Source organism: Ischnura elegans, chromosome 5 (assembly GCF_921293095.1).
Source record: "Ischnura elegans chromosome 5, ioIscEleg1.1, whole genome shotgun sequence".
Taxonomy (NCBI): domain Eukaryota; kingdom Metazoa; phylum Arthropoda; class Insecta; order Odonata; family Coenagrionidae; genus Ischnura; species Ischnura elegans.
In genome coordinates this window covers 37,435,514-37,461,122 of record NC_060250.1, presented here as the reverse complement: position 1 = coordinate 37,461,122, position 25,609 = coordinate 37,435,514, and the positions used below count along the sequence as shown (strand labels likewise).

The 25,609-nt window shown below is 37.3% G+C and overlaps 1 protein-coding gene across 1 annotated transcript in view; it reads left to right on the top strand.

The window, feature by feature from the left end:
- LOC124158736 (ecdysone-induced protein 78C) overlaps positions 1–25,609 on the top strand; it is a 522,961-nt gene that overhangs the window by 34,485 nt on the left and 462,867 nt on the right. Inside the window, exon 2 of the mRNA XM_046534004.1 lies at positions 15,409–15,572. Coding sequence (XP_046389960.1) covers positions 15,409–15,572 — 164 coding nt within the window. The remainder of the gene's footprint in view (positions 1–15,408; positions 15,573–25,609) is intronic.

Here is a 25,609-nt window from a genome sequence, read left to right as displayed (position 1 = left end):
TTTACTCATTTGAAGATTCTCGGAAAATTCTGGAAAAAATTAACTAGTGGTAAACTTCTTTTATTTATAATTCTTAGTGCTAGACTCATCGATCAGATTACAAAAATGAAGTATATTCACCAGTAAGATTATCCTCTTTCATCTGACCTTTGTTTTTATCAGCTCAAAATATTTACATTGCGCTGCATGTTTTCATTGGACGTATGGCAAAATTGTCGATATTTACTGTAAGTATTCTCCAAACTTGTGTCGCAACGTGTTCAGACATTCTTCCGTGCTTGGATGACCTAACGATAAAACTCAGGATTGTGGGGCTCTCGAAATAAATAGCGGTTTTAATAAATGGCTGCGGATATGAGTGGCGGAAACGTTACCGCAGTCATTCGACAAGTGTTGAATTTTAACCCGCCGAGATTTCTCCGCTCAACATTACGGTCACACACATATCCTCGATCCCGCCATGACTCCTCGAGTTGCATGAATAGGTAAGGCAAGGGAATGGCGCCCAGCTGTTTGCAGTCGTCTCACCTGCTACCGAATCCTTCCCTTAATCGAGGGTTTTACCCCGTGGCGAGAGATTGCGCGGGAGAGAGCGAACGGCAAGCCGTCAGGGGAGGCGGGGACGCGTGTGGCGTGGAGTGGGGTCGACCGTTGCGATAGATCGTGCGAATAAAAGCTAGCCACGCAACGAATGCTATGCTAGGCGAGAGAACTATTCTAGCAGAATGTCCTCGGGATCTATTCTGGTTCAACGATTTAAGTTATATCCTAGGGAAGTCGCTAGTTCTCCGTGATTTTAATTTTTTTTTAATTCCGTGATATTTTTATTTTTTTCATATTCTAAAGTGACTGTCATCGGGGCGAAACCTCAAATAATTGACGATGGAATAATCAATTTCGATTAAAAACAAAAATCGATACGTAGCAAGGTTTCCGGGTTGACCTCCGCGTCGATTCATCTTCAAGACGACAGTTTCGCCGGCGTTGCAGCTAGCGTCTTAGCAACGCCGGCGAAACTGTCGTCTTGAAGATGAATCGACGCGGAGGTCAACCCGGAAACCTTGCTACGCATGCTGTACCACCCCGCGAAAGTCTCCATCAACAACGAAAATCGAGTTTTAATCGTCAAAGATGGAGGAATTCGAGTTCGAGCCATGATCTTCGCGTTTCTATTCAAACTCGTTTCTTCGACTTCAAGGGTCTCGAATCGACTTTCGAGGGTCAATTACATGGCAAGAATGGAAAAGGAAGAGCACGAATGAAATATATGGTACAGCTAAAATGGGAAAGAAGAAAAGAATTATAGTGAAAAGATTTATGAGAAAGAGAAGAAATACGTAGGTGTGCATAGATTGAGGTGTGATTATCTGATAGGAGAATTGAGTGGAAAGTTGCCACGAACCATTCTTAGGTTTGTTGACTATTTACGATTTAAATAAAAAATCGGGTTTTAAATGCTAAATGTCGAGGAAATCGAGATCAAGACATGATCTTTGAGTTTCGATTCAAACTCCATCTTTCGACTTCGATCTCGACCATTTCGTTTGATCTCAGCAGCGTCATTACCGGTCTATTATATTGTTATTCGTTCTATGTGCAAGCCTATTCTTCAATTCCGGTAATATTGAAATGCGTGCCTTCGACTTTCAAGAAAGCAACTTAATCAGTTGATATTTCTTTACAATTTTAGCGAAGCCGAATGCTTCCATGCGGTGATCCCAAAACTTAAATGTGCGTGCATTTATAAATATTTTTACTTCTAATAATTTAAGCATGTATTAGAAGTAGATTTTCTTCTACCACTCAAATGTTTTTTTTATTTTAGTGTTTTTCGATTGAATAATAAACATGTATTTGTATAAACTGTTTTTTTTAAAGAAACGTCAATTTTTTCGATTAATTTGGTTCAAATTTCCCTTTTTTATAAAAATTCGAGCATTCCATTTCGATTTCAAATCGATTGCTCGAAAAATCGATTTCGTCCGATATTTTTCCATCGTTACCTCGGTTATGCTGCTGGGGTGATTGTCGGTGTTGCGTTTCGCGCAATAAACCCAAAAAATTGAAATGTCGGTCACTATGCATCGCCATCGGGAGCAGTCGAAGCCAGGCTGAAGCCTGTCCGTGCACACCACGAATGGAAATTTCTGGAAAAGATTCACTAACACTAAGTTTCTTTTACGAAAGTATTTGTTTTAGACTCATCGATCAGATTACAGCGTGGTCGCGATGAAGATTCTCTTTGTTCATTCGAACTCTATTGTTATTAGATCAAATGAACATTGCTTTTGTGTTTTCGTAGTACTTACGACACCCAATTGTCGCAGGTTAATATAATTATTCTCTTAACTTGTGCCGCATTATGGCTCTGGCATTATCCCGTACTAGGATCACCTAACGATAAAACTTAGCACGAAAGGGTAACCCCTCACATATTAGCTACAGCTAATATTTTTAAGGATTGGATTTTAAAAAGCCCTAATGCAAGCCGTTACATCACTTGACTGAATAAAACTCGCCGTACAAGTTCTTAAACGTACGTATACATACGTAAGCCAAGGAGCTCAATAAAAAGATAACATAAAAATGAATTAACATAGGAATATAAGCTAAATCCATTCGCGAGGATAGTGAATTTCACGGTCGAAAAGTTTGGTATCCAAGTCATTTATCTCCCAATTCTCTCTCTCATCCGAAGTATATGATGGGTGAAGAAGAGTTGCGCGAATTCCCATGTTCTTAAATGGACCGCATTACTCAAGGACCTTCTCAAGATTCTCTTGCGCAGTTCATGATGCGCAATTCATTGGCTTCCCTTGGGGAGAGAGTATCAAAAAAGCTTTCTATTCATTAAATAAATTCTAAGAGGAGAAAAGTGCTTTCATATTGTAACCATTATATTCCTCTCACTATTTATACTTATATACAATTATTGTACTAACTTACCTTGTAAGACTTGAAGTTTAATAAATTATTATTATTATCAGAATGCTCATGCTTAGAGTTCAGTGGTTTTGAACGAAAATAGAGGTGGAATTACACGTAATGATGTGTCTCTATTTGCTCTCACTAATAGTGAGCCATATTTAACTAATGTGAATTTTCCGAAATCTATGTCACCGCCATACCGACAATTTTCTCTCTCCTGGGGATTCATGGAAGACGAATCAACATATCCCTCGTGGTTGTAGAAATCAAACGATTGCCTTATTTTACCTTTCCCTTTTGTAGCCAACTTCAATATAATAATCTTTTAATCCGTCTTGTCCGACAAATCTGAAACATTCTTCCGTATTTTTAAAGGCATTTTACTGCATAATTACCACTTGTTGTCGTGGATTCCGTCCTAGTAGACATCCGCTGCTGGCACAGTACTGACGCTAAGTGCTCTGAGATCTCCCAAAGCTATCTCCGATCTAATCAGGCGCGAGGCATACGTTATCAAGGCCAACCTCTCGTGTGCAGAATCACTGGTTATCGCATTACCCCTAATTTTCTTAGCTTTACTTTCACGGCGTGTGCTCTAATATCCGCTGTCTCTATACTATCTTAAAAAAAACGCACGATGAGATGTGATTTGATGGGGCTTTTCGCCGTGATACTTCCTCTTTCAACCATTACCGTCATCCCACTTTTACCTCTCGTGGCCACCATAAACGTGAATATTTTTTCAATTTCATTGACCGATTGTTAACACAGACATTACGTCACATTCTATATTGTATGTCTTGCTTACCTTCAGGTGCGATTTCATGCTAACTAGATATCTAAATATAGCCTTGCTTTAGGTTTTCTCTTCGTACGATATTGAATTGCGTTGGTATGGATCCAAGTAGTTCCAATATCCACCGTCTCCGTGGAAATTGTTGAAGTACTGAAGGACGATCATGGCTGATCGATATTAAGACTGGATCACACGATAATTTGTTTCGTCCCTCTTAGTGGTCACTCGAGCGATCGCTTTTCGGGGCCGGAAAAGTGATCGCTCGAGTGATCATTTTTCTGAATCGCACGGTCCCTCCCGCCGTCGCCTTTCGCATCATTTCCGATATCATAGCTCTATGTCGTTCCCACGATTACCAAACGTTGCGCTGCAATCGCTCCATACGGGTATGCGTTCTGATTGGCTGATATGGTGTTTTAGTGACGGTTACAGCGACGGAAAAAGCGACGAGAAGGGTGATGAAAAAAGTGATGGGAATCCTCATCATTGGAGTGATCTCGAAAAACAATTGCGCGCGACGATCTTTAGCGAGTGATCACTCGGAAATGACGAAAAAGATGACCGTGTGATTCAAGCTTTAGATTTTCACCGTCTGATTCCCTTCCATAAGCAAAAACCGAGTTCCTGCATTATATTTCTTCTATTACATCATCATGTAAGTAAAGTTTGTACTTAAACTTTCCTGTAGGAAAAATTTCACTTTTAGAGGGATTGGTTCGCGGCCAGACTGGATTGGACCACAAGATTTGGCGAGAAAAAGTTCCCTCGCTTGGCATCGCACAAGGTGTGTGGCGGTCTTAAAAGAGAAAGAGCTCGTGCGCCGTGGAGCTCGGGAACGAGGGGAGAGGGAAGAATTGATTGCCGTGACTGGGTGGTCGGGAGGAAGGTAGGGAGTAAAGAGCGTGAGCTCTTAAGGGACTCAGCTGCGTGAGTCAGGGGCCAAAGAGTTGAGCGCGTGTATGCGTGAGGTGTTAGCCGGGGATACTACTCCCAATAACGGCGGCGTCTGAAGAGAGAAATTTTATTTTTTATAAAGGCAGAGATTCACTTTTAGGGTTCTCGGGTACCTTCAGCGTAAGTGCCTCTCTTGGCTTAGTATTGATTTTTGCCTTCGAGAATGCTACTTTGGATCAGAAATGAATCTTTTTATTGACCTTCTTCGCTTATGTATGCATACGTACGTTTAAGACCTTGTACGGCGAGTTTTACTCGGTAGAGTGATGTTACTGCTTGCATTTGGACTTTTTAAAATCCAAGCCTTAAAAAAATTAGTTATAGCTCATATGAAAGGGCGAGAAGCCAAGGTTTACAAGTGATTTTGTTTTCTGAACAAAGTTAGGTTCAGAAATTAGGTAAAGAAAACAAAAATAAGATAGTTGATATTTAGTAGCGCATTTGATTTTCCATTCGCTATCAACACAGAAAAGAGACTCATTCGCTGCTAGTTTTTATAAATATCTTTGATCAATTTCTGTATCTTACCCTGTTTAGAAAAAATCACTTGTATTCCTTGGCTTCTTGCCCCCTCATATCTACTTATAATTGAGAAGAGGTGACTGTTGTATGGCAGTAGATCGCCCTATTGTAGGCATTAGAAATATCGGTATGCTTTTGTGTCTTGTGAGTTGAGCTAGGGCATTAGACGCAACCTGTTAACATTTTAATAAAAATTTCTTTGGAGCCAATCTTATTCTTACGTATAATGCCATTATTAAAGGTTTAGTTTTTTCTTTATAGTAGCTCTAAATTCAAGCCTTCTACCGCGTAATTGATGTTGATGGCATAGTAAAAATTGAAAAATATTCAATTAAATTTTTTTTACTGGCATAACCAATATAGCCTTAGGAAGGCTTATAGAATAAACAATAGAACTACCTAATATTGGTATATTAATGGCTATGTGTTTTTTTAGTTACCGGAAGTAGGATTGAATCACTTTATTTTAATCACCGGTTTTACATCAGATAATTTGTAGAATCATTACATGATTCATCCTAAAGTATATGCTTTCTTCTACTCGTATATGAAATGCGTGGAAGTATAGCTCTGCATCCAGCAGATAAGAATTCCGGCACAGCCAAAAAGCAATGGTATGAATCCTGAGTAACGGTCGGTATTCTAACATTGTTCGAGCAGAGGTTTTGGAAAAATATAAAACATTCTTTCCCCCTCATTGTGAATTTTGATGGCCAATACCCCCCGAATAGAGTCGTTACAGGTGAGATACAATGGAAGATCATAACAAAAATAATCATGCATATCACCCGAATGTATAAACTGCTATGACGGCCACTCTCGATGTACCACATCAAAATGCGGAGATTTTCTTGTGCGTTTGAACGCAATCCAAAGTCATTTAAAAACTGACACCTGGTGAGTATCCTTACGTTGTCACGAGTGTTATTGCTGTTAAGTTTTCTCTTTGGTATGAGTGTGTAACTTATTTTATGGTGAATACGACTTTTAGCTATGTCGACCAAAGGGAACACTGATTGGTTATTTATTAAAAAATGGTCATTCAGGACTTGAGCCTCAACATCAGGTTAAAAATGCCTGGTAACGGACCTCTCTTTTCCAGTATATTACTTACTTCGATACTTGATAACTAGGTAAAACTGAATACTATAATATCCAATATATTCTTGCATGAAGTCACCTTGTTTTTGAGAGGTGAATAAATTATTCAATCTGATAGCTGCCATTTTTTCTAAATAGTAGCAAAATAAATTTGCCAGATTTTTTTGGTGCATGGTCAATTTTTTATGTAGTTTTCATTTTTCGAATTAATTCAGTCACTTTCGAAAAGTATAATTTTTGCAGGAAGAATTTTCTATTGCAACCAGAATCGTGCTGTGATAAATTTCTTTGTGATCCTTTTATCGACCTTATATCGCACACGGAAAAGTCTTAGTGGTTAAAATATAAGTTAATTCTGTCGTTTGCACATTGTACGTGCTACCGCGCCAACTAATGCAGAGATGCGTGACCTTTGAAGTGGTGTAAAATGTACGCAATGGCATTCAATTTAAAAATTTGATGACCACTGTAGTTTTTACTGTTTGGATCACTGAGTGAGTGAGATGATACTTAAGGACACGATGTGTAATAGGAAGGGAGCAGTAGGTTGAGAGCTTAACAAGACCCAAAAAATTGGCTAGAAAGGAAGCGAAGAGGAAAATGGAAAGGGAGGTCCTTCGACTCTATGTGGGGAGCGCGTTAATCCCCTTCGGAGTACTGAAAGAAAATATAAAATGATCAACTACACGTGAAATGAAAGAGGGAAGTCGTTGGAGCTAGACTTAAAAAGAATGATGGGAATAGTAGCAAAAGAGGTCTGGTCTCTTCCGCCGATAAAATTTAATAATACTGGTCATGATGCTTTTTCCCCATAGTTTGACCATGGGAATAAGCCATGACATTCAAAGGGAAACCAAGAAGCGAAGTAGATGGCTATTTGAAGAGGCTAACAGTTCAATCGGAAGAACCTTTGCTGCAGCTTGTTATACTGACTGAGTTTCGAATGACTCAAATGGAAGTTTCAAGAAGAAGACTGGAGGAGTGATTTCTATGGCGGAGGTAGGAATAGATAAAAGAAATAAAATGAAGCTATGAAGCTATCGGGAAGAGGAGGGGATCCATGGAAATAAGTTTTATGGCTAAATTTTGAATCAATGTCTTTGTTATTTTTAAAGTTCACTTACTAAGAGATTTAACCCGCAGTTTAGTTGACATAAGTGAGCGTATACCTCAGAATAAGAAGCTGGCATGTGAAAGGGTGGGAGAGTCTATTCCACCTGAGCAACCTGGAACTTTATTTCATTGGTGGATTGACTGTGAGAAGCCGGCAAGGAAGATCATCAATTTGGATCCATAATAATGGGGAAAATGGCAGATAAATGGCATATTTCCTGATAAATAGCTACAAACTTCGATTCTCGGTTTTACTTTGATTGCCATGGTTTCTTCCTATGGCCAAAATACTATCTACTGCTATACCCAAAAAACAACACTCTTCATGGACATCGCCGCGGAAATCTTCGCAGGAATTTCTCTAAATTTGTCTGTGTATCATTCATGTTGCTATTCCTATGCGAATGCCCCAGAGGCAGGGCTGGGCAGTATTTCAAATACAAGAATTTTAAAATACGTATTTGAAATACATTTGTAATTTATATGTGGCGTTTCGGATACACGACCTGAATGTATCTTGCATTTTGTATTTCAAAAACAGATTTTTGGTATTTTTCACATTCTTATAAAAAGAAATACATTAGTAAAATACTTTTGAAGTAGCTCTAATGACACCTCTATTACATTAAGCTTCAGATTACTTCGTTTTCGTTAGAATGTTTTTCTTCACGTTTGCAACTATTCATAACGTGACAAGTTTTAAGTATAACGGGACTAGCCACGGTGATAACTTTTACGGGAGTCACCCGCAATGCAAAAATTGCGCGAAAAATCCACAGGGGAAAAAAATCATTCGCCTTGACCGGGATTCGAACCCGAATCCCCCGATTTCCGGTCGAGTGCTATAGCCAACACCTCCGTATCTTAACTGGCTTAAGTACTTGACAGGAAATGGGTGGATCCGGGTTCGAATCCTGGTCAAGGCGAATGATTTTTTGCTCTGTGAATTTTTCGCATAACATGACTGGGCAGATTATATATTTTTTAAGTTCTCTTAGTTTCCATACAAATGTATTTAGTATTTTATAAGGTGTTTAAAGAACTGTTTTGTAGTTTGTATTTCGAACACTCAAGTGAAAGGTATTTCGTGTTTTGCGTTTCAAATAAATTTGGAGTGGTATTTTGTATTTCAAATACTCCTCTGCCTGTATTTTGCCCAGCCGTGCCCAGAGGTATGTTTCAATGCGGGTTCCCTAGCTCATCCTCCGCCACACAAATCCCTCTCACCCCTGCATTTTGGAGTGGATGAAGGGAAAATGAGACCGACGTTCTTTTTTTTCCTCAAAAAACAATCAATATACATACGCGCGTAACGTCGGAAACTCTCTCCATGTGACAGATTTCCGATGAAGAGGAGGAGGAAGAGGGTACGTACTGCAAAACCACGATCACTCATTTTCGGAGGCGATCCAAAAAAGAGAAATGAAAAAAAAATTGTTGCCGAGGAGAGGGAATGGGAGAGAGAGAGCGTTTGGCGGTTGCTTCTCCTTTCCTTTCCGGCGGAAAATTTTCAGTTTTTATTTTCGCTTGTTTTCGGAATGATTGAAGGTTTTCATATCATCCGGGTCGACGGGCGAGCTTATGGACTTGTGTGTGCCTCCCTTTTAAAATCCGTTAAATGGGCGGAGAGGTAAGGTAAAAAATAATTTCTTTTGCTCGCCAAAGTGCGTCGTTGCTATCAAAGATTACTTCACGTGACCATCCTTTCCATCAAAAGCGTTCAATTTCTTTGTATTCACTCAGATTGTCACTTTACCACAAAAAGCGTGTTGAGAAAACAATTTTCCTCCGCATATTCTCCCACCATTGCCAATTTTGAACATTAATATATGGTATGGATGAATGCTTCTCAAAATAGGGTGTTTTCCTACTATTTTTTTATTGCCTAAATCGAAACATTATTACTCCTGGAGTACGCATTTCGCGCTCTTAGATTTTTCAATGACGATATCTATTTTTCGCGATTAAACGAAAAGCGAAAAATTTCAAGCGCGCGAAAACGCTACGGCTAAGTAGGAATGATGGGAAGAGTCCGTGTGACGTTTATTCCTGGTTCCAGCTGTCGGCGTGTTAGGTGATCTTGGGGCGAGGCTTGAGCGCTGATACGACGCAGGCTGCTAGCAGGTAGCTGAGTACCCTGCTAGCAGGTAGCGCTTGGCTTAAATAAGGATTATTATTCCCCTATCAAACGAAGGAAACTTTCCGAACTTAGGTAATTTTAATGGGTGATTATTAAGAGATGTTTCCCTGAGCTCTGTGCCTCATGCATGCATTGGTAATCTCAGATAATGTAAAACTCCTATCTACTCGTATAGAAACTATATCCCTGTGACGTCACGTGGAGTGGAATCGCATGGGCGCCACTCTGGCCTTTTTCAAATGAGGTTAAAATTGACCATTTACATTCGTCAAAACTGGGATTTCTAAAACCAAATAATTTGTATATTATGAATACACTAATGGTGGGTAAGGTATCGAATCAATGCATTTCGTTTTCTTTGATGAAGGAAACTACCCTATTATGAGTGAATCTCAATGGCCTGAGAACGATGGCGGAGTTAGCCATGGAAACATCTCTGAATCGACTCTGACAGAACTGCTCACCTTGTGATAATCCCGTGAATATTTTATTCACATCGTGCGCCAGGTGTTATATTATAATGTGGTACTTCAACTTAACTAAAGTCGAATCAATGCTGATGGAAATCCCAATTTATTCAGAGCACTTTCTTTCAAAGTACCTACGTAAAAATACCTTTAATTGATGAATTGTGTGCGAATTAGATCGCAAGTTGCTATATTGCGAATTAGAACTAAATTTTTATCAATTTTTTTCCTCAATTTTCCAACCTTCTCGAAACTAATTCACCCTAGAATGCGTCGCTCACGTGAATTTAGAGTTAGATGATACTATCTGGGAATGTATTGTAATGCCATTGCTAAAGGCCGAGGTACAGTTTAAATACTGTTTTAGGCTCTTCGCATTAAACTGTATGCACCGAAAAAAGCTTATGAAAAAACCATTCGTATTTATGCTCGTATAATGCTAATTTGGGTTGGTCATGCTTTATGTCTGTCCGCATTCTTTGGCTTAAATATGAAAATTCCCATACCTCCGGCCTCGAGCCGTGAGTGCGTTTTTTAAAATTGGTTCACATTGTCTCCGTATCATATATCATGTTCAAAATTCGGTGTCTGGATGGAACGGACTTTTGTCGCAGCATTTATGCACATGATTTTTAGCCTCATTTTTATTCTTGGTTCTTTTGTATCTTTGTGAACACATTTTTTCTCTCTGCGAGTCAGAGTGCTCACTCGGAAACTGAAATCCGTTTGGAATTTTTAATGGGCCAACTTCAAGCCTGCACTTCCAACATGTTTTTACGCCATTCTCAACCTATTTTATTCAATTTTTAACTTTATTATCGTTGGAACTGAGCTTGATTTTACTCTATAAACCCGTTCGTTATTTTCATTAAATACGTTTGTATCTTTGTTTGAAAACTCGTGTTGACTCCTATTAATTAGTATGGGTAATTAGTATTACCTCTCAAAAGTGATTAATAAACAATTTTTTACCTTTTCAACCAAACGCAGTTCATACAGTTATCAATTGTACGTTATCAACATCAGTTTTAGGAAATCAATCAATTATGAAGTGATAGGTGGTGTGTGGCGACTACCGTTCTTCTAGTAATGGATTTAAAGAACATAATCAACTTAAATTACCATTATTTTTTCCTTTCTGTATTTATTCGGACCCACATGAGAATTTTATCCAATCTCAGCTCGTGGTTTGAATAGAGTTAAATGTTTTTCTTGCGTGCGTTCCTTGATTTTAGGTAGGAAATGGACTCAGGAAACTACTTTTGGAAATGATTTCACAGAAAAATTTAGGTCGAGGATAAGGGAAGATCCCGGCCTTTTCCGGCGGATAGCTTAGTAAATTCGTAGATTTTTTTGCCGGCTTGATGTCTCTGTACTGTTCTATGTAGTGGTTTCAGGTTAATTTCGTGGTATTATTGCATATTATTAAAGTGCTAGTAACTTCTTATTTATTTAATAAGTCTCTGCACTGGCAGCCTCTGTGTACCCGGTGGTATAGCTCGATAAGAATTTGTCAACTAATTAATTAATTAGAGTGTAAGACACTGTATGATTGGAGATCCACATAAACTAGATTCATGAAGGAAAGAATGAATGGCAATAAAAACAACAGAAGAAATTCTGTAAAATTATCGCACATGGTTACTACTTAATTTGTAGTAATTTGAATTCCAATAGTGAAATTTTAAGTAAATATTTATGGCTAATTTTTTGTAAGCTCTTTGATTAGCTTATCGTGAATATGTCCAACCACACTTCAAGCACCAGGCTCCACTTTGTGGGTGTAAATTGTATTCACAATTGGAACATTCATGTTTTAAACTCAAGCTAATCGATGGTGCCGCTTAGTGGTGAAAAATGCAGGGCTAGTGATGAAAATTTGGTGGAAAAGTGCTGAAATTCTAATTATGAATGCCTAACGTGAGTACTACCTCTCATCATTCCTGAGCATAAATCAATCGAAACTTTTATTTCCTTCAAATGAGAGGTGTAGTAACGCTCTAGGTGTTCACTTCTCTGCAACTAACTTCGACCTCTAAAGTAATGAAGAAAACGAAATGGAATAATTTTTTTCGTCGCTCAAGTTAGTTCCTACTCCATAGTTTAATATAATACGATTGACACACTCATCAATTTTCCTATTTTTTTCGCTTCAAACCGAATGAAGATCTTAGGGTTAAAATAAAATGCAAGAATATGCGATTGATGTTATTCATCTGACGGAAGGTCATCTGTAAACAGCGGCTATAAATTACTCTATCAAGTTAGTTTTCTGCCTTCTCATATTGACAAAGTTATAGGTTAGGTACGCGTATTCTCCAAACAGGAGTCGTAGCTTGACCGTGACATTTCTCAAATTAAGACGAGGTGTGCTGAAATAGAGAGACCTTTTAATAAATTGCAGAAGGTCTACTGTCGCTTAAAGACACCGATATTAGGAAATTATTCTATATATGTATATAAAAGAGGATGTCTGTTTGTCTGTCCGCTTTGCATTCTCACGCAACTGCACGAATTGCAATCAGAGTTAGCACGTAGGTGCATCTCATGCTCCAAAACTTCGTAGAGCTACTTATGGTGGTGTCCGACTAGTCCTTTGCGTAATTTTCTCATTACATCTATGCTATTTGTTACGTCACGTCATACAACTTCTGTGGTTGGACATCATATCTGGTAGGCACACCTCCTGGAAAGCTCAAAGGGAAAACAGAGCTCAAAGGATTCTACACTTAACTATTAATCCTCTTGAGGCAAACCTTTTTGCTGGAGTACGTGTTCACGCAACGTTTTTGGTCTACGCACTTACGGACACACATAACGATCAATGTTGCGTGGCGGTGTATTATCTAATTCCGTGTGTGGTATACGGAAATCGTTTTTTTCCATTGTTTGCTATTACTTATGAATTCCATCATGATACCTGCTTTGTTCCTTTACCTATAAGTCCTGCCGTATAACATGTATTCCAATTTTCCCACTTCTCTGAGTTCTATCGTTCACGCGCAAATCTATGTATCCTGCTACTATTTTATAAATCTTCTGAGATTTAATTTACATACGAATGAATGTGATTGCTAAATTAAGCTTGCGGTGATTTCTAAATGTTGAAGTCCCCTCAACATTTCCACCAAGGTTCGGTATCATTTTCTGTATTGTGTATGCAGTGAATTATTATCATGCTTGATGACATTCTCAGTATTCCAGTGATGTTTATTTATCCAAGTTATTCTCTCAAGCTTTTTCATTTTATGTCTGGAATATTGAAACGGGTATACTTTATTTGATTTGGTAACAAAACAGCGAAAATTAATTAGTATCAATGTTTTTTGAGCAAAATCAATCTTGGAAAACAATGGATGTCTACATTTGATATTTATTTTCCACGCAAATAACAACAAACAACTAGGTATGTTAGTCCTCTTCCGTGCTTTCGTAAATCAAATTGTGGGATCACTACAAATATTAAATACTGAATGGGCGTTTAGTGATCAACTTGCCTCGCAAATAGGTAGAAACATGAGGAGATTGTTTGAACAAGCGAAATACAAATACTAAGGAATAATTTTCCGTGAATTTTCGACCGATGGGAAACAGAGATGATGATAAAAGGTCAATAATAAAAGAAAGTTAGTGATGGTTTCGAAAGGTGAAACACTGTGATAAGAAATTTCAATGTAAATGGGCATGGAATTTTAATGCAGTGAAGAATATTTGACGCTAGTGAATATGCAGTTTCAGGCGCGTAATTAAAATAGAAAAAAATCAATAAATTTTCCGGCATGTAACTACTTCAAAAACTTTTTCTTGAGCAAAAGAAAACGGAAATAGATTAAACCCGGGTTCGTCTGGACCAATTTCCGAAAGAGTGGGGATTGGAGGATTAGAAAGTTTAACCTTAATTAATATCAGATAGCTAAAGGGTTTTGGAAGACCATTCTCGCAGAAACACGAGGAAAAAAATGAATGAATACATTGTAATATCTGATTTTTTCCCCAGCGAACAATGGCAGTGAAGATTTCTCGGGTCTCAATCCGCGTAAGGTCCTCCATATATCCTTATAACGTTTCGATGTGTAACTCGCCCATCGTCCTCAGGGATCAAGGAATCCCATTGGAAACATCGGTGTGTCGGAAGGAGATATGGTGGACCTTACCCTAGAAATCTTCAGTTCTATCGAATACATAGTCCAATTGGATGGTTCACTGAATTGGTTGTTATTAATGCTAGCAACTCTTTGGAAATGATTGGTTGTGAAGAATTTTATTATTGAATAATATCATTGGTTATTTGGAAATGATTGAATAATTGGTTATGGTTATTGGTTAATTATTAGTTCATCATCATCGTTAGTCAGCAATACTAAGATTAGTTTGACGTAGCTCTCCATTCCTCTCTCCCATCCGCTTACCTCTTCATAGCGACGTATTTCTTCTCTTTTACATCCTTTATAACCTGCCGCATGCATATGTGGAGGCGCTGTTTCCGAGTTTTTAGCGTGGTCAAAGTTCCGCCATCTTGGTTTGACAATTTTTGGACTTGGTCTCCGACTGATATTTTGATGCGGCTAAGTTGTGTTCTGAGAATGAACTACATCAAGTGAAAAATGATACCACAATCACTAGTATTTCGCCCGTGGTTGTTATTGAATTTTCCCAATTTTTCGCTATACTTCTGTTAATCTATAAACTCTGTATCTGTTAGCCGCTTTATTGGTGGGGATATTATTGAAAATATACTTTATTACTGTAATTGTTAGATTTCCGTTGGCTAAAATAAAATTAAATACCATTAAAAGTGCAGGCAAAAGACCAGTTTACCCTCGTAAAAGTTTATTTTAAGCTCTACCGGTTGTATTACGTAACCGTGGTGATTGATAATAATTTTTCCCTGGGAAAAGATGCTTGAGTCATAAATTCGCGAAGCCTACCAATGGAGTACGAAAAAAAAGGTTTGCATTGTGCGTTCAATAGGTTATTTTAATGTATTAACGAGTTATGACCAAAAATGTCACCAAATAATGAGCATTGACCATTATGGGATTGTCAATGTTTTGGTCACAGTGGGCGTGGCTTGTCCTACCCAAGCACCCCCATTCCGGCCACACTTCGCTCCGCGCTCGAAACCAGTGGTGCCCCCTCCAGATATTTACAGCCTCCTTGGTAACTCATTCGGGGCCGTATTGGTTATTATCGGTTATGGCTACTGGTTATTTTATTTTTGGTTACTTTATATCTTCAGGCGTTCCATAGCGACTCAAACGTATTCGTTCGCTCTGAAAGAAATAATTCCTTGACCAAAGTTTATATTTGTGTAAAGTTTTTTATTATATTTTTTGTAATGTTGTATAAAATTGTTATAATAATGGTTATTCATTTTTTTCCGGCAGTTCCATAAAGTTGGAGCCCGTGTCGCAGTCATCTTCCGGGTCGGAGCCGTCCAGTCCTTTGGAGGCAAGCAGCCCGGGATGCATACTCGCCGTGAGGAGCAACAGCACCACGAGCACCAACAGTACCAACGCCGCGACTGCTCCACCAGCCCATGCTGCAGCAGGTAAGTTGAATAGCAAAGTTTCTAGTTTTTTTTATTGCGGCCGTAAGCTTTTTAAACGCATTTCATCCTCGATAAAATACATCATGATGTTAAATCACAGCTCTAACAGTTTGGAATCATCTTACGAGTGAAAATTCCGCTCAATGAAGCGTCGTGGTACTGTTATGCAGATTTTCTTGTATGTAATGTTAATAATAGTGTTGAGGCCTGTTTACACGGTACATCAACACGTACAAGTTAATGTACTTTTGCGTGAATGATTTTGGTGGACCGAAACGGAACGTGTACGAATGCATGAACCAAATTAGAACAAGTTCTATTTTCTGTGCTTGCATTCGCACAAGTTGAGACGTTACACGGTACATTTTGGCGTTCATTCTCGCGTTAATACATTTAGACATCAACCCGTACGTGTTAATGTATCGTGTAACCAAGCCTTCACGGGGAACACACCTTTTAAAATACTTCGCCTTGTAGTAATGGTGTTGCATGTATGTTAATTTTCTCGTTCTCCACGATTTTTCTTATATTCCGTAAAAAAAAACAAATTATTTCGATTTTCAAGTTAACGGTCTTAAATAATGAACATCAACAGAGAAAGTCAAATTTTACTCCGAGGGATACAACAGCGCCACGACAAGACTTTCTTGACTCGTAGTACATAAATGCATACGTTAATAAGTAAGTCCCTTTATACACTTCACGGAAGTTTTTCTTAACTTCACGCTTCATACGCAGGCATGTTTATAAAGTAAGTACCGTTTTGGCATAAAAAAACAACAAGTAAATTTTTTTCAAAAATAATTTATTCACTTGAAAGGCCGTACTTTACTCTACTTTTCTACATAATTCCCATTACTATTGAGGCATTTATCGTATCTTGGGACCAACTTTTGTATGCCATCGTCAAAGAACCTTGCCGCCTGATTAGATAACCTCTGCTTCACGGTCGTTTTCACCCACCAGATGCTTCTTCAAGTGCATAAACAAATGGTAGTCGCTCGGCGCTAGATCGGGACTGTATGGAGGGTGGTTAATAGTTCCCAGCCAAAAGAAGTGATAAGGTCTTGTGTTCGATTTGCTGTGTGTGGACGGGCATTATCGTGGAGCAAAACGACACCTGCACTCAGCATGCACTCGCCTTTTGTTTTGAATAGCGCGCAGCAGTTTTTGTAAAGTCGCACTGTACGCTGTTGCATTAATTGTGTCGCCGCAAGTCAAAAAATCGACCAGCAACACACCTTTAATGGCGGGACAGCGCCATTCCGATGATGACAAAGTGAAAACGACCGTGAAGCAGTGGTTGTCTAATCAGGCGGCAAGCTTCTTTGACGATTGCATACAAAAGCTGGTCCCAAGATACGATAAATGCCTCAATATAAATGGGAATTATGTAGAAAAGTAGAGTAAAGTATGGCCTCTCAAGTGAATAAATTATTTTTGAAAAAAATTTACTTGTGTTTTTTTATGTCAAAACGGTACTTACTTTAAAAAGATGCCTCGTATTTTAATAATGAGATAATTTATGTCATGACTTTCCGCTAGTTGTTTTAAATGGCGCACGCGCAGCTCGTGTGACGCCAGTGGTCAACGACAACCTCCTCATTATTCCTCATAAAGAGTATTAATGTTTGGATAAGTCTTATGTCCTAGAATAGCATCTACTCTTTGCTTTGTCGGAGCCCTCTATTTTTATCATGAAAATAGCGAATACTCTGCTAGGGCAAATTATTAGTTCTAGCATCTAGATATTTTTATAAGGGATAAGGGAGTTGGCCTGATCTATTGGCTATGTATCTGTAGTCCTATTACCTAAAAAAACTAGATGTATTAATTTTGAAAACCGCATCATTGATCAGCTCCTCAGGTATAAATCAAATAGTATGGCATCAGAAGTCCATATTAATTTTTCGAAGAAAGATATACATATGGTTGTATCTATTAACGTGCGTATTTTAAAAGACACAATAAATAATTTTATCTCGATGCATGAAATTACTTTCTAACAAGAGACCTCGATTTATTTCCATCGATTCGGCTTGAACATTCTATTTCTGTTACGACGTGTAGCATTCAAACACGTATTTTGCGGTGGTTTTGAAAAATTTACATCTGCCTAATTATTTGTTTTGCCTAAATATTTGTGTTTCATAATGAATTAACTGAATTTCCTCCTCGTTGGAACATTTGGTAGTCAATCAAACCAATCAACGCAATGCTCGTTCTCCAAATTATCTATGATTTAATGGTTAGGTATCCAAATGTTAGTGAATTCCATGCTATTTCATTCAAATGCGTCGCTTGATTTTAAAAGCTCTTTCGTTAGTAAATAGGAGATGTGGTGAATACATTCGGTTGTTTTTGGGAGTGAAAATATGTTTGCTTGTCTAAAATAGCATGGTACGTCCCTTTGGCTTCGTTTGCCTAGACCAAAGTAACTCTTTATTAGATAGGATAGGATGGATTAGATTGGTAATTTCAGGTCTGACATAGGAGTAAAAAATAGATTTTTGCAAACTTTTGCTATTTATTTACACCGAGATATATTTGTATTGTATTTGTATAGTTGTGCAAAGAATACCCTTTAACTGAAGCTATGCTTCAATTTGAATATAGGTGAAAATAATTTTAAGATGCCATACCATTCGATGTAATGTTTCCCAATATGTACTTTTAATTTTGCTAATATCTTAAAGCACTGCTATGCGTGGAAATCAGTCGTGATGATTTCGAAGAATACTGAGGCAATAGAAATATAGTAAATGTTGTATTACATTCCAAATCAGATTTTTAAAAATCTTGCACATCTCCCCTTTCAGTTTCATGAAGCGTGATATGTGGGGGACATTTTGAAGTGAGGGACTGAATGAATGTTATGTAATGTGAGAGGAATAGTTTGAATTAAAAAAATTGCAGTTGCCTTATTTTTATTTTTTTAATGAATCAAAAATATGGTGTTATTTCAGTATTTTTTAGGATTAATACAAATCTGACAACAGTTAACCCTATGCGGTATCAAAACGTCAAGAAACCCATTTTCTGTGATTCCACTACTGACTCATTTGAATCTGATAACAAGCCGAAAGAAATCGTGAAGAATATCAACTCATGAGTATAATTATCAGCTTAACGATTGTTTCTGAAACTTTTGCCCTTTGAACGTCAGCAAAGAACCTTAGCAGTGAATAGATATATTTTAAAAATAACGTTCATAATTTTTCTGGGAAATGCAGTGGATGAATACAGTGAAACGAACATATTTGGTTGGAAAAATGGTGTTTTTTTCTTGCGCCATTTAACCTTCATTATACGTGTTATTAAAACGTAATTCGAGGTAGGTAACGCTGGAGTATTTTTCCCTCTCAGTCAGCCAAAAAAAAAGTGTGCATAGGTACTACAGAAGTTCCAAATATAGCGAGGAGAAGGAAGAAGAAAAAAGAAGTGGCCCACTTTCCGTCTTACCTTTTTAATTGCGGTTTCAAATTTCTGCAGAAATCCGACGCTGGCTGCATTTCGTGAGTGAGACGCGGTGATGCCGAGTATTTAGAAGTTTTATCGTTGGGAAAAAGTGGATATAACAACAGTTTTATAACATTCAAAGAAGAAACGGACGCAGAAGTTTTCCTTGAAAAAGCGCGCTTGGGCGCAAAAAAGGAAAAACAGAATTTTTTAAAGTCCGCAGAAAAGGGGTCAATCGTTAATACACACGGTTGAGTAAGCTTCCTTGTACCGTCTGTATTCCCTCAGTGGGAGAGTTGCGCTTCGTTGCCTGTACTTGACAGGGGACCTCAAAGGCGTCTTAACTCCGCAGCCAGATAGGATTATCATGTTGGAGACAGAGGGAAGTTTTGCGAAGGATGATGGGCGAAAACGACCTCCATTAATGAGATTTTTCACTTTTAAATGCAAAATGATACCTTTGATACCAGCCCACTCACACTCAGAAGATGTATCCTCGTTAATCCGGCAGCTTTCCAAAATGTACCCTCTCCTTTTGATGGCTTTGTTTTACAATGTGCAATCATATAGCTTTAGCGTTAATGCCATAAAAAGCCGTGTGTTCGAACTTTAATATATTAGTATCTCCAATTGAAATAACTGCTTAAATCCATTCGCACATAATTATAGAGGAAGTGATCGAAAATATGCCCTCTCCTTTTGATGACTTTTGTTTTCCGTTCAATCACATAGCTTTAGCGTTAATTCCATAAAAAGCTGCGTGTCTGAACTTAAATATATTAATATCTCCAATTGAAATTAATGCTTAAATACCTTCGCACATTATTATAGAGGAAGTGATCGGAAATATACCCTCTCCTTTTCATAACTTTTGCTTCCCGCGCAATCACATAGCTTAGGCGTTAATGCCATATAAAGTCACGAGTTCGAAATTTAATATAATAATATACATTATAAATAATTAATTAATAAAAATTTAGTTAATAAAAAATAATTTTTTAAATCCATTCGCACATTACTTAAGAGGAAGTGATGGAATCAGCTGACTCTATGAGTAGTCCTCAGTAATAATAATAATAATAATAATAATAATAAAAATTGTTTATTACTCCAAAAAATAAAAAGTACAGTAAAGAATTAATTACATAAAACGGAGTAACTTTAGGTAGCCATTAAGGACAACCTGTTTTTTGCTACCATCATTTACATAGGGTCATGCTGACATATAGACATTTTAAGCACAACATTTGAATTGAAGTAAGTACGTAACATGCATTACATGGTATTATATCAAAGAAAAATATCCTCCATACTTTGCATTCTAAACAACCAAGACAGAATATTTTTCATAATTACGTTATTATTTTTTGCTTTCAGACATGAATCAGGTAATAAGTTGTACACTTTTGGGCCTATAAACAAGAAACAACGTTTATACAGCGTAAGGCTAGTCCTTGGTAAAGTAATACGTGATCTTCGTAGGGTGAAGGAAGGACGGTTGTATAATAATAACCTCGTATTTCCACTTCTCATGAAAAATCGACGTAAAACCTTGTAAATAAAAATATGTCTCAAGGGAAGCAAGCCTATACTACAAAATAAAGGAAAGGAACTTTCAAGACGGCTCTTTTTTTAAAGTACTCTAATAAGCCTTTTTTGCAGTAAAACGATGGATCTTATAGAACTTTTATAAGCTGCACCCCAACTAAACACACCGTAGTTTAGTCTGGTATTTACTAGAGCGTTATAAATGAGTTTCAAAAAATATGTTGGGCATTTGCTACGGATACGAAGTCTTGTGTTAGTGAACAGACATCTGATGCTATTCCTCCGAGTGTGATTTATTCATTGTCTAAGAGAATAGGCATTTTAACTGGAGTGGAAAATATATATGAACGAGGAGTAATTGGTATATTTCTGTGAATAAAGTATGTACTATATCGACTAGTTTAATAAGTCTAAAATTTCTTTGTGCAAAGCTCGCTTTGTTGTAATATTTACTTGTACGTGAACCGATTTGGGAGGAAATATCTGTCGTAACCGTTAGTGACGTAGTGGTATGAGAGACAATATCGAAATCAAATAGGAATAAACCAGAACCCCAGGGTAGAGTTTTGTATTTTCATTGCTGTGGGCGTAAAGGAAACCACTGCATAACCCTATTACGGATATAGTTCTGTATTTTGAAGTGATGTAGTTTCTTGGCAGGGCCTCTTAGAATCGAGGAAGGGATGTTACATCCACCTCTTTACATTAAATTGTACATTATGGAGAAAATCATTTCAGAAACAGGTTAAAATTAAATTATTTTATTGCAAATGAATACGATCTTTATTAATTGGATAGCCTTGAGGTGGTAATATTGTAGTCCCAATCAAAAATAAATTCAGAAATTATCTTTAAAATAAATTTTAGCGAAGTAACTTTTATTTTTCACTTGCTCTATCGTTGTGAGAATCTGCGAGGAACAATTTTTACTGTTTGAATATCAACGACGAACGGCTTTTTATCAAAAGAATTCTTGATGGATGTAGCCATTTTTACGTTTTGGATGAAGGACGAGTATGGTAGTTATGTTAATACCGCATTTCCGAAGGCTTCGTTTTTATATCGTCCTTAAAGGCCGGGGTCAGTAAATTTTTCATCCCAGTAAGCCGCTCGTTTAAAAATAGGCATGACAATGAGGGAGGCAAATACTTGTTTATTTGACGGAACATTTGTATGAATAAATAAAAACAATTTGCTAAAATTGTGTCATTTTTTCCCTCATTGAGCTGTCTGATTAAAAATTCCATAAAAACTAAAAAATTCCGTCGTGCGTGCTATAGAAAATTTATTTTGCGGGAAATTAGGTGAAAAACAGCGGTTGACTATTTTAGTCCTTCAATTTTTTCTTCATGAAGTAAATACGCATTTTTATACAAGCTTCTTGTTTCAGCTAATTCGTGTAGTAGAAATTGAGCTCATTATTGATTTGTAAGAGTTGAATTTTGACATACTTGATTAGGACACATTGGATTGAATTAGGACACATTACTAAAATATTGCGACAAAACTTAATGAACTTGAATGTTTCAACGAATGCATTATGAAATTCAGTATGAAGAAAGTTTTTTCTTGATGCGTCGTTTTCTCACGTGCCGTCAAAATTTTAGCTCTGGAATCATCTTGCACAACATCTCGTGAGAAATTGAAAATTAAGAATTTCCATAGCATTTAGCACGCTACTGTACTTAAACGCGTTGTGCCTGCAATATTCGCATTTGAAGGAAAAAAAGGCACGTGTGAGTTCTTCGATAATACAAATGGTTATTACTGCCAAGGTCAGAGAAGGAGAGTCACTTTGCGTGAGCTTGGTTGCATGTGTAACTCGAACTGGGCGAATTCGATCCTAGGATTCAACTTTTAGCGTGGGTGCTTCGAGCCCTTAAGTGCTCAATTTGAATTTATGGCTTATATAGAACCGTGTATTAAAATTTGTATTTTTAGAGATGCATATATACGTCGGTATCGGTTGATTTTTTCAGATGGTTCTTTTTAGTATGAGGACTAAAATAGAAAACATATGAAATTGAAATAACCCACCTTTATGAAATACTCCTATTTGATAGTTTTATGTATATTTACGTTCATCGGGGAAAAACGATCGTTTGCTGCGAATTAATTCTTCACAGGATACCGTTTTTGATATTTTCAATGCTCGAAATTGCGTTAATTGAATCGCAGAGCATTAAAAAGACATTTCATGCATCGAAAACCTCGTCTTGAATATTTTGTCTTATGAGGGCAAAATTCTCCATATTTCTTTTGATTTTATTTCGCTACTTTGTACCAAATTTCTATTAGATAAGCGAGGGAAACTTTTTTATTACACCCTTAACAATTGAATTGCTCAGATAAGAGCTTCATTCATTACTTTCATAACAAAAAGTTCATTAATTTTAAGTTTCTTCGTTGAGCTTAAGCTAATTGAGTTCGGCATTCTTATGCGTGAAATAAGATACGATTCAGACGAATGAATTAGTTTTTTGGTAGATCATTGCCTGAAATGAGAAAATGAACCATTATACAGTTTGTTTATACTCCTGAATCTCGGTCAGAGTTTCTCGTCGTATTCCTGTTTCATCGTTGTCTTGGAAATGCATTATTCAATGAATGGAATGTAGTTTCACTACATATTGCCTGAAACGAGGGCCGTGAAATTCTTGTTTAATGATGGTTCCAAACACGTTTACTTAGGATTTGTCAAAGTTTTAACTATAACTACTTTACAGCTAACTGATGATTAGTATTATAATATACTTCTTTAATGCTTATATTTTACTGTTAATCATTAAAACGGAAGAGGTATATTTCCGGTTTCATCGCTACGTGGTAGACATAACATGCATATACCCGTAAAGCGAAGGCCTGCATGTAAGTAATGGCTGGTACTGGAGCTAGCAAAAAGTTTTTATTACTTGGCTTTTAATGTGAGCGTCGCGAAAGAGGAATTTTTCATAGCTAGGAATCACTGTAGCATTGGAAAGTATTTATGTCTCATGACGTTCTCAGTATTTAAGAATATCACATTCGTAGCTGTGATGGAATAGCTTAGGGAATTGCTTACCGCTGATATTAGGCAGACATTTATTCATATATTTTTAGTATCGTTGCAGAAAAATGCTCGTAAAGTTGACTGATATATCCGTAATTTAAATTGTAGAAAATGTAAGCGTTGAATAAGGGATATGCTTCACTATAAAGGCAATATAGCTTTTAATTTTGCGTCGAAATTCTCATTGACATTAATCATAGGAAGTCATCGTAGTCTTACTGATGGTTTAAGACAATCAACATTTTATTGTCCATTTTACAGTATTTTTTTTACGAAAATAGCTTTCATAAAGATATCTTGTATTGCCTTTCAATGCTGTTTTTTATGAATTTCCCTGTCAAATTCTTTTTCTGAAGGAAATTTTGGAGAACACGAGAGAATCAAGCCTCTAATCAGCAATCATTGTTCATTCTTCGGTATTAATCGTAGTTTATGCGAACAATAGGAAATAACTGCAGATGTATGATAGATTTTGGTTATTCTTCTCAGCTTTTGTCAGTTTTTTTTTCGCGAATTTTCAAGGAATTAGTGAACGCCTCACATTCATTTCACATTTTTTTCCTTTCTAATTTATTCTGTTTTCTCATCTTCCGAAAAATGCAAAATATTTCTACTTGCTCCTCCTCCATCTGTAATAAACAACTTTCCTTTCCACTCGCCTCTTAGTGTTCCTTATTTCCGCGTCATTCTACCCTACTTCCTCCTTTTTAAGCATAAACTTTATGATTTTCCGAGACAATAGTCAATGTATTATCTCGCCTCCTTCCTTGATGCAAGCATGTAAGAATTTATACTTCGGCAGAGGCCCCCGGGGGCGGTTATGATTTTTTAGAGGAAAACAACAAGGAATGAATTAAAACTCGGCGTATGGAAACTTTGGTGCGAGTTCGGGAGCGGCCCCCGTCCCTCTCCCGAGGATTTGAGCCAAGAGAAGCCGGGTACATATTTTGATTTTTCCTTTCGTGGCAAGCGACGTCCCCGCCTCCTTTCGGCTTCCTCGCTTCGGAGGACTCACCCTACTCCCAACTCCTGCTCTTTTATTTTACATTCATGCCGGAATCTACCTCCTGCCCTTCCAAAGAAGTTGGATAATTGAAAACGACGTCTTTGTTGACGAACAATACGGTATCATAAGTCTTATTACGACGAATATCAAAACCTGAGTCCCCCCGGGCGAGGCTTCGAATGAGATTCCATCTCGATGGCACGGACAATAGGGAGTGGAGAGAGAATATAAGTGCACTTGCTAAATATAAATATACATTGCTTATTTTGGATGCCGTTTATGTTTTTCAATCAAGTAGTATTAGTTGAATGGCGTAGCAAAAAGTAAACGATAACACTAATAAGTGTCTCGGGGATAAAAATGGTGCCTACAAGCACTCGGATTTTTTAGTTCTTGCTACTATATGGCTATTTTTTATCTCATTCTATTTTTTACTTTACCCTATGCTCTCATATTACGCAGTCCAATTTAATAAATATATAATTCATATTTACCAAAATATATTGTCCCAGTAAGATAAATTTATTATTATTATCATCATATTTTGTAACAGCGACGATATTTTGGGAAAATCCTCGTCATAATTCGTAAGTATACACCAACCGTTTAATTTCTGATGCTTCATACTTCATCAGGGCAATGAATATTGTGGACTATTGCTCTGCTGTAGTCTGCAACAGCAGAGACGAAGCTATTGGTTCATAATTTTGAGCTGTGACGCGGGTTAATGCAAAATAACATGAGTGGTCGTCATGGACCGTGAAAATTTTAGTCTGTTGATGTTTCGTTTCAGTTTTTTTTCTCGTAGTTATGATTTAGATTTTCATGAATAAAAACTAGTCAAATTGGTGCATTTATAACTTTCAGAATCAAATAATTGAACTTTTCCGAAAGACGAAACTCAATGGTCAGGGTACACAGTAAATGGTAGGGAGATTTGGACTTGGGTAATTACGAGAGAAGGGGAAATGAAAA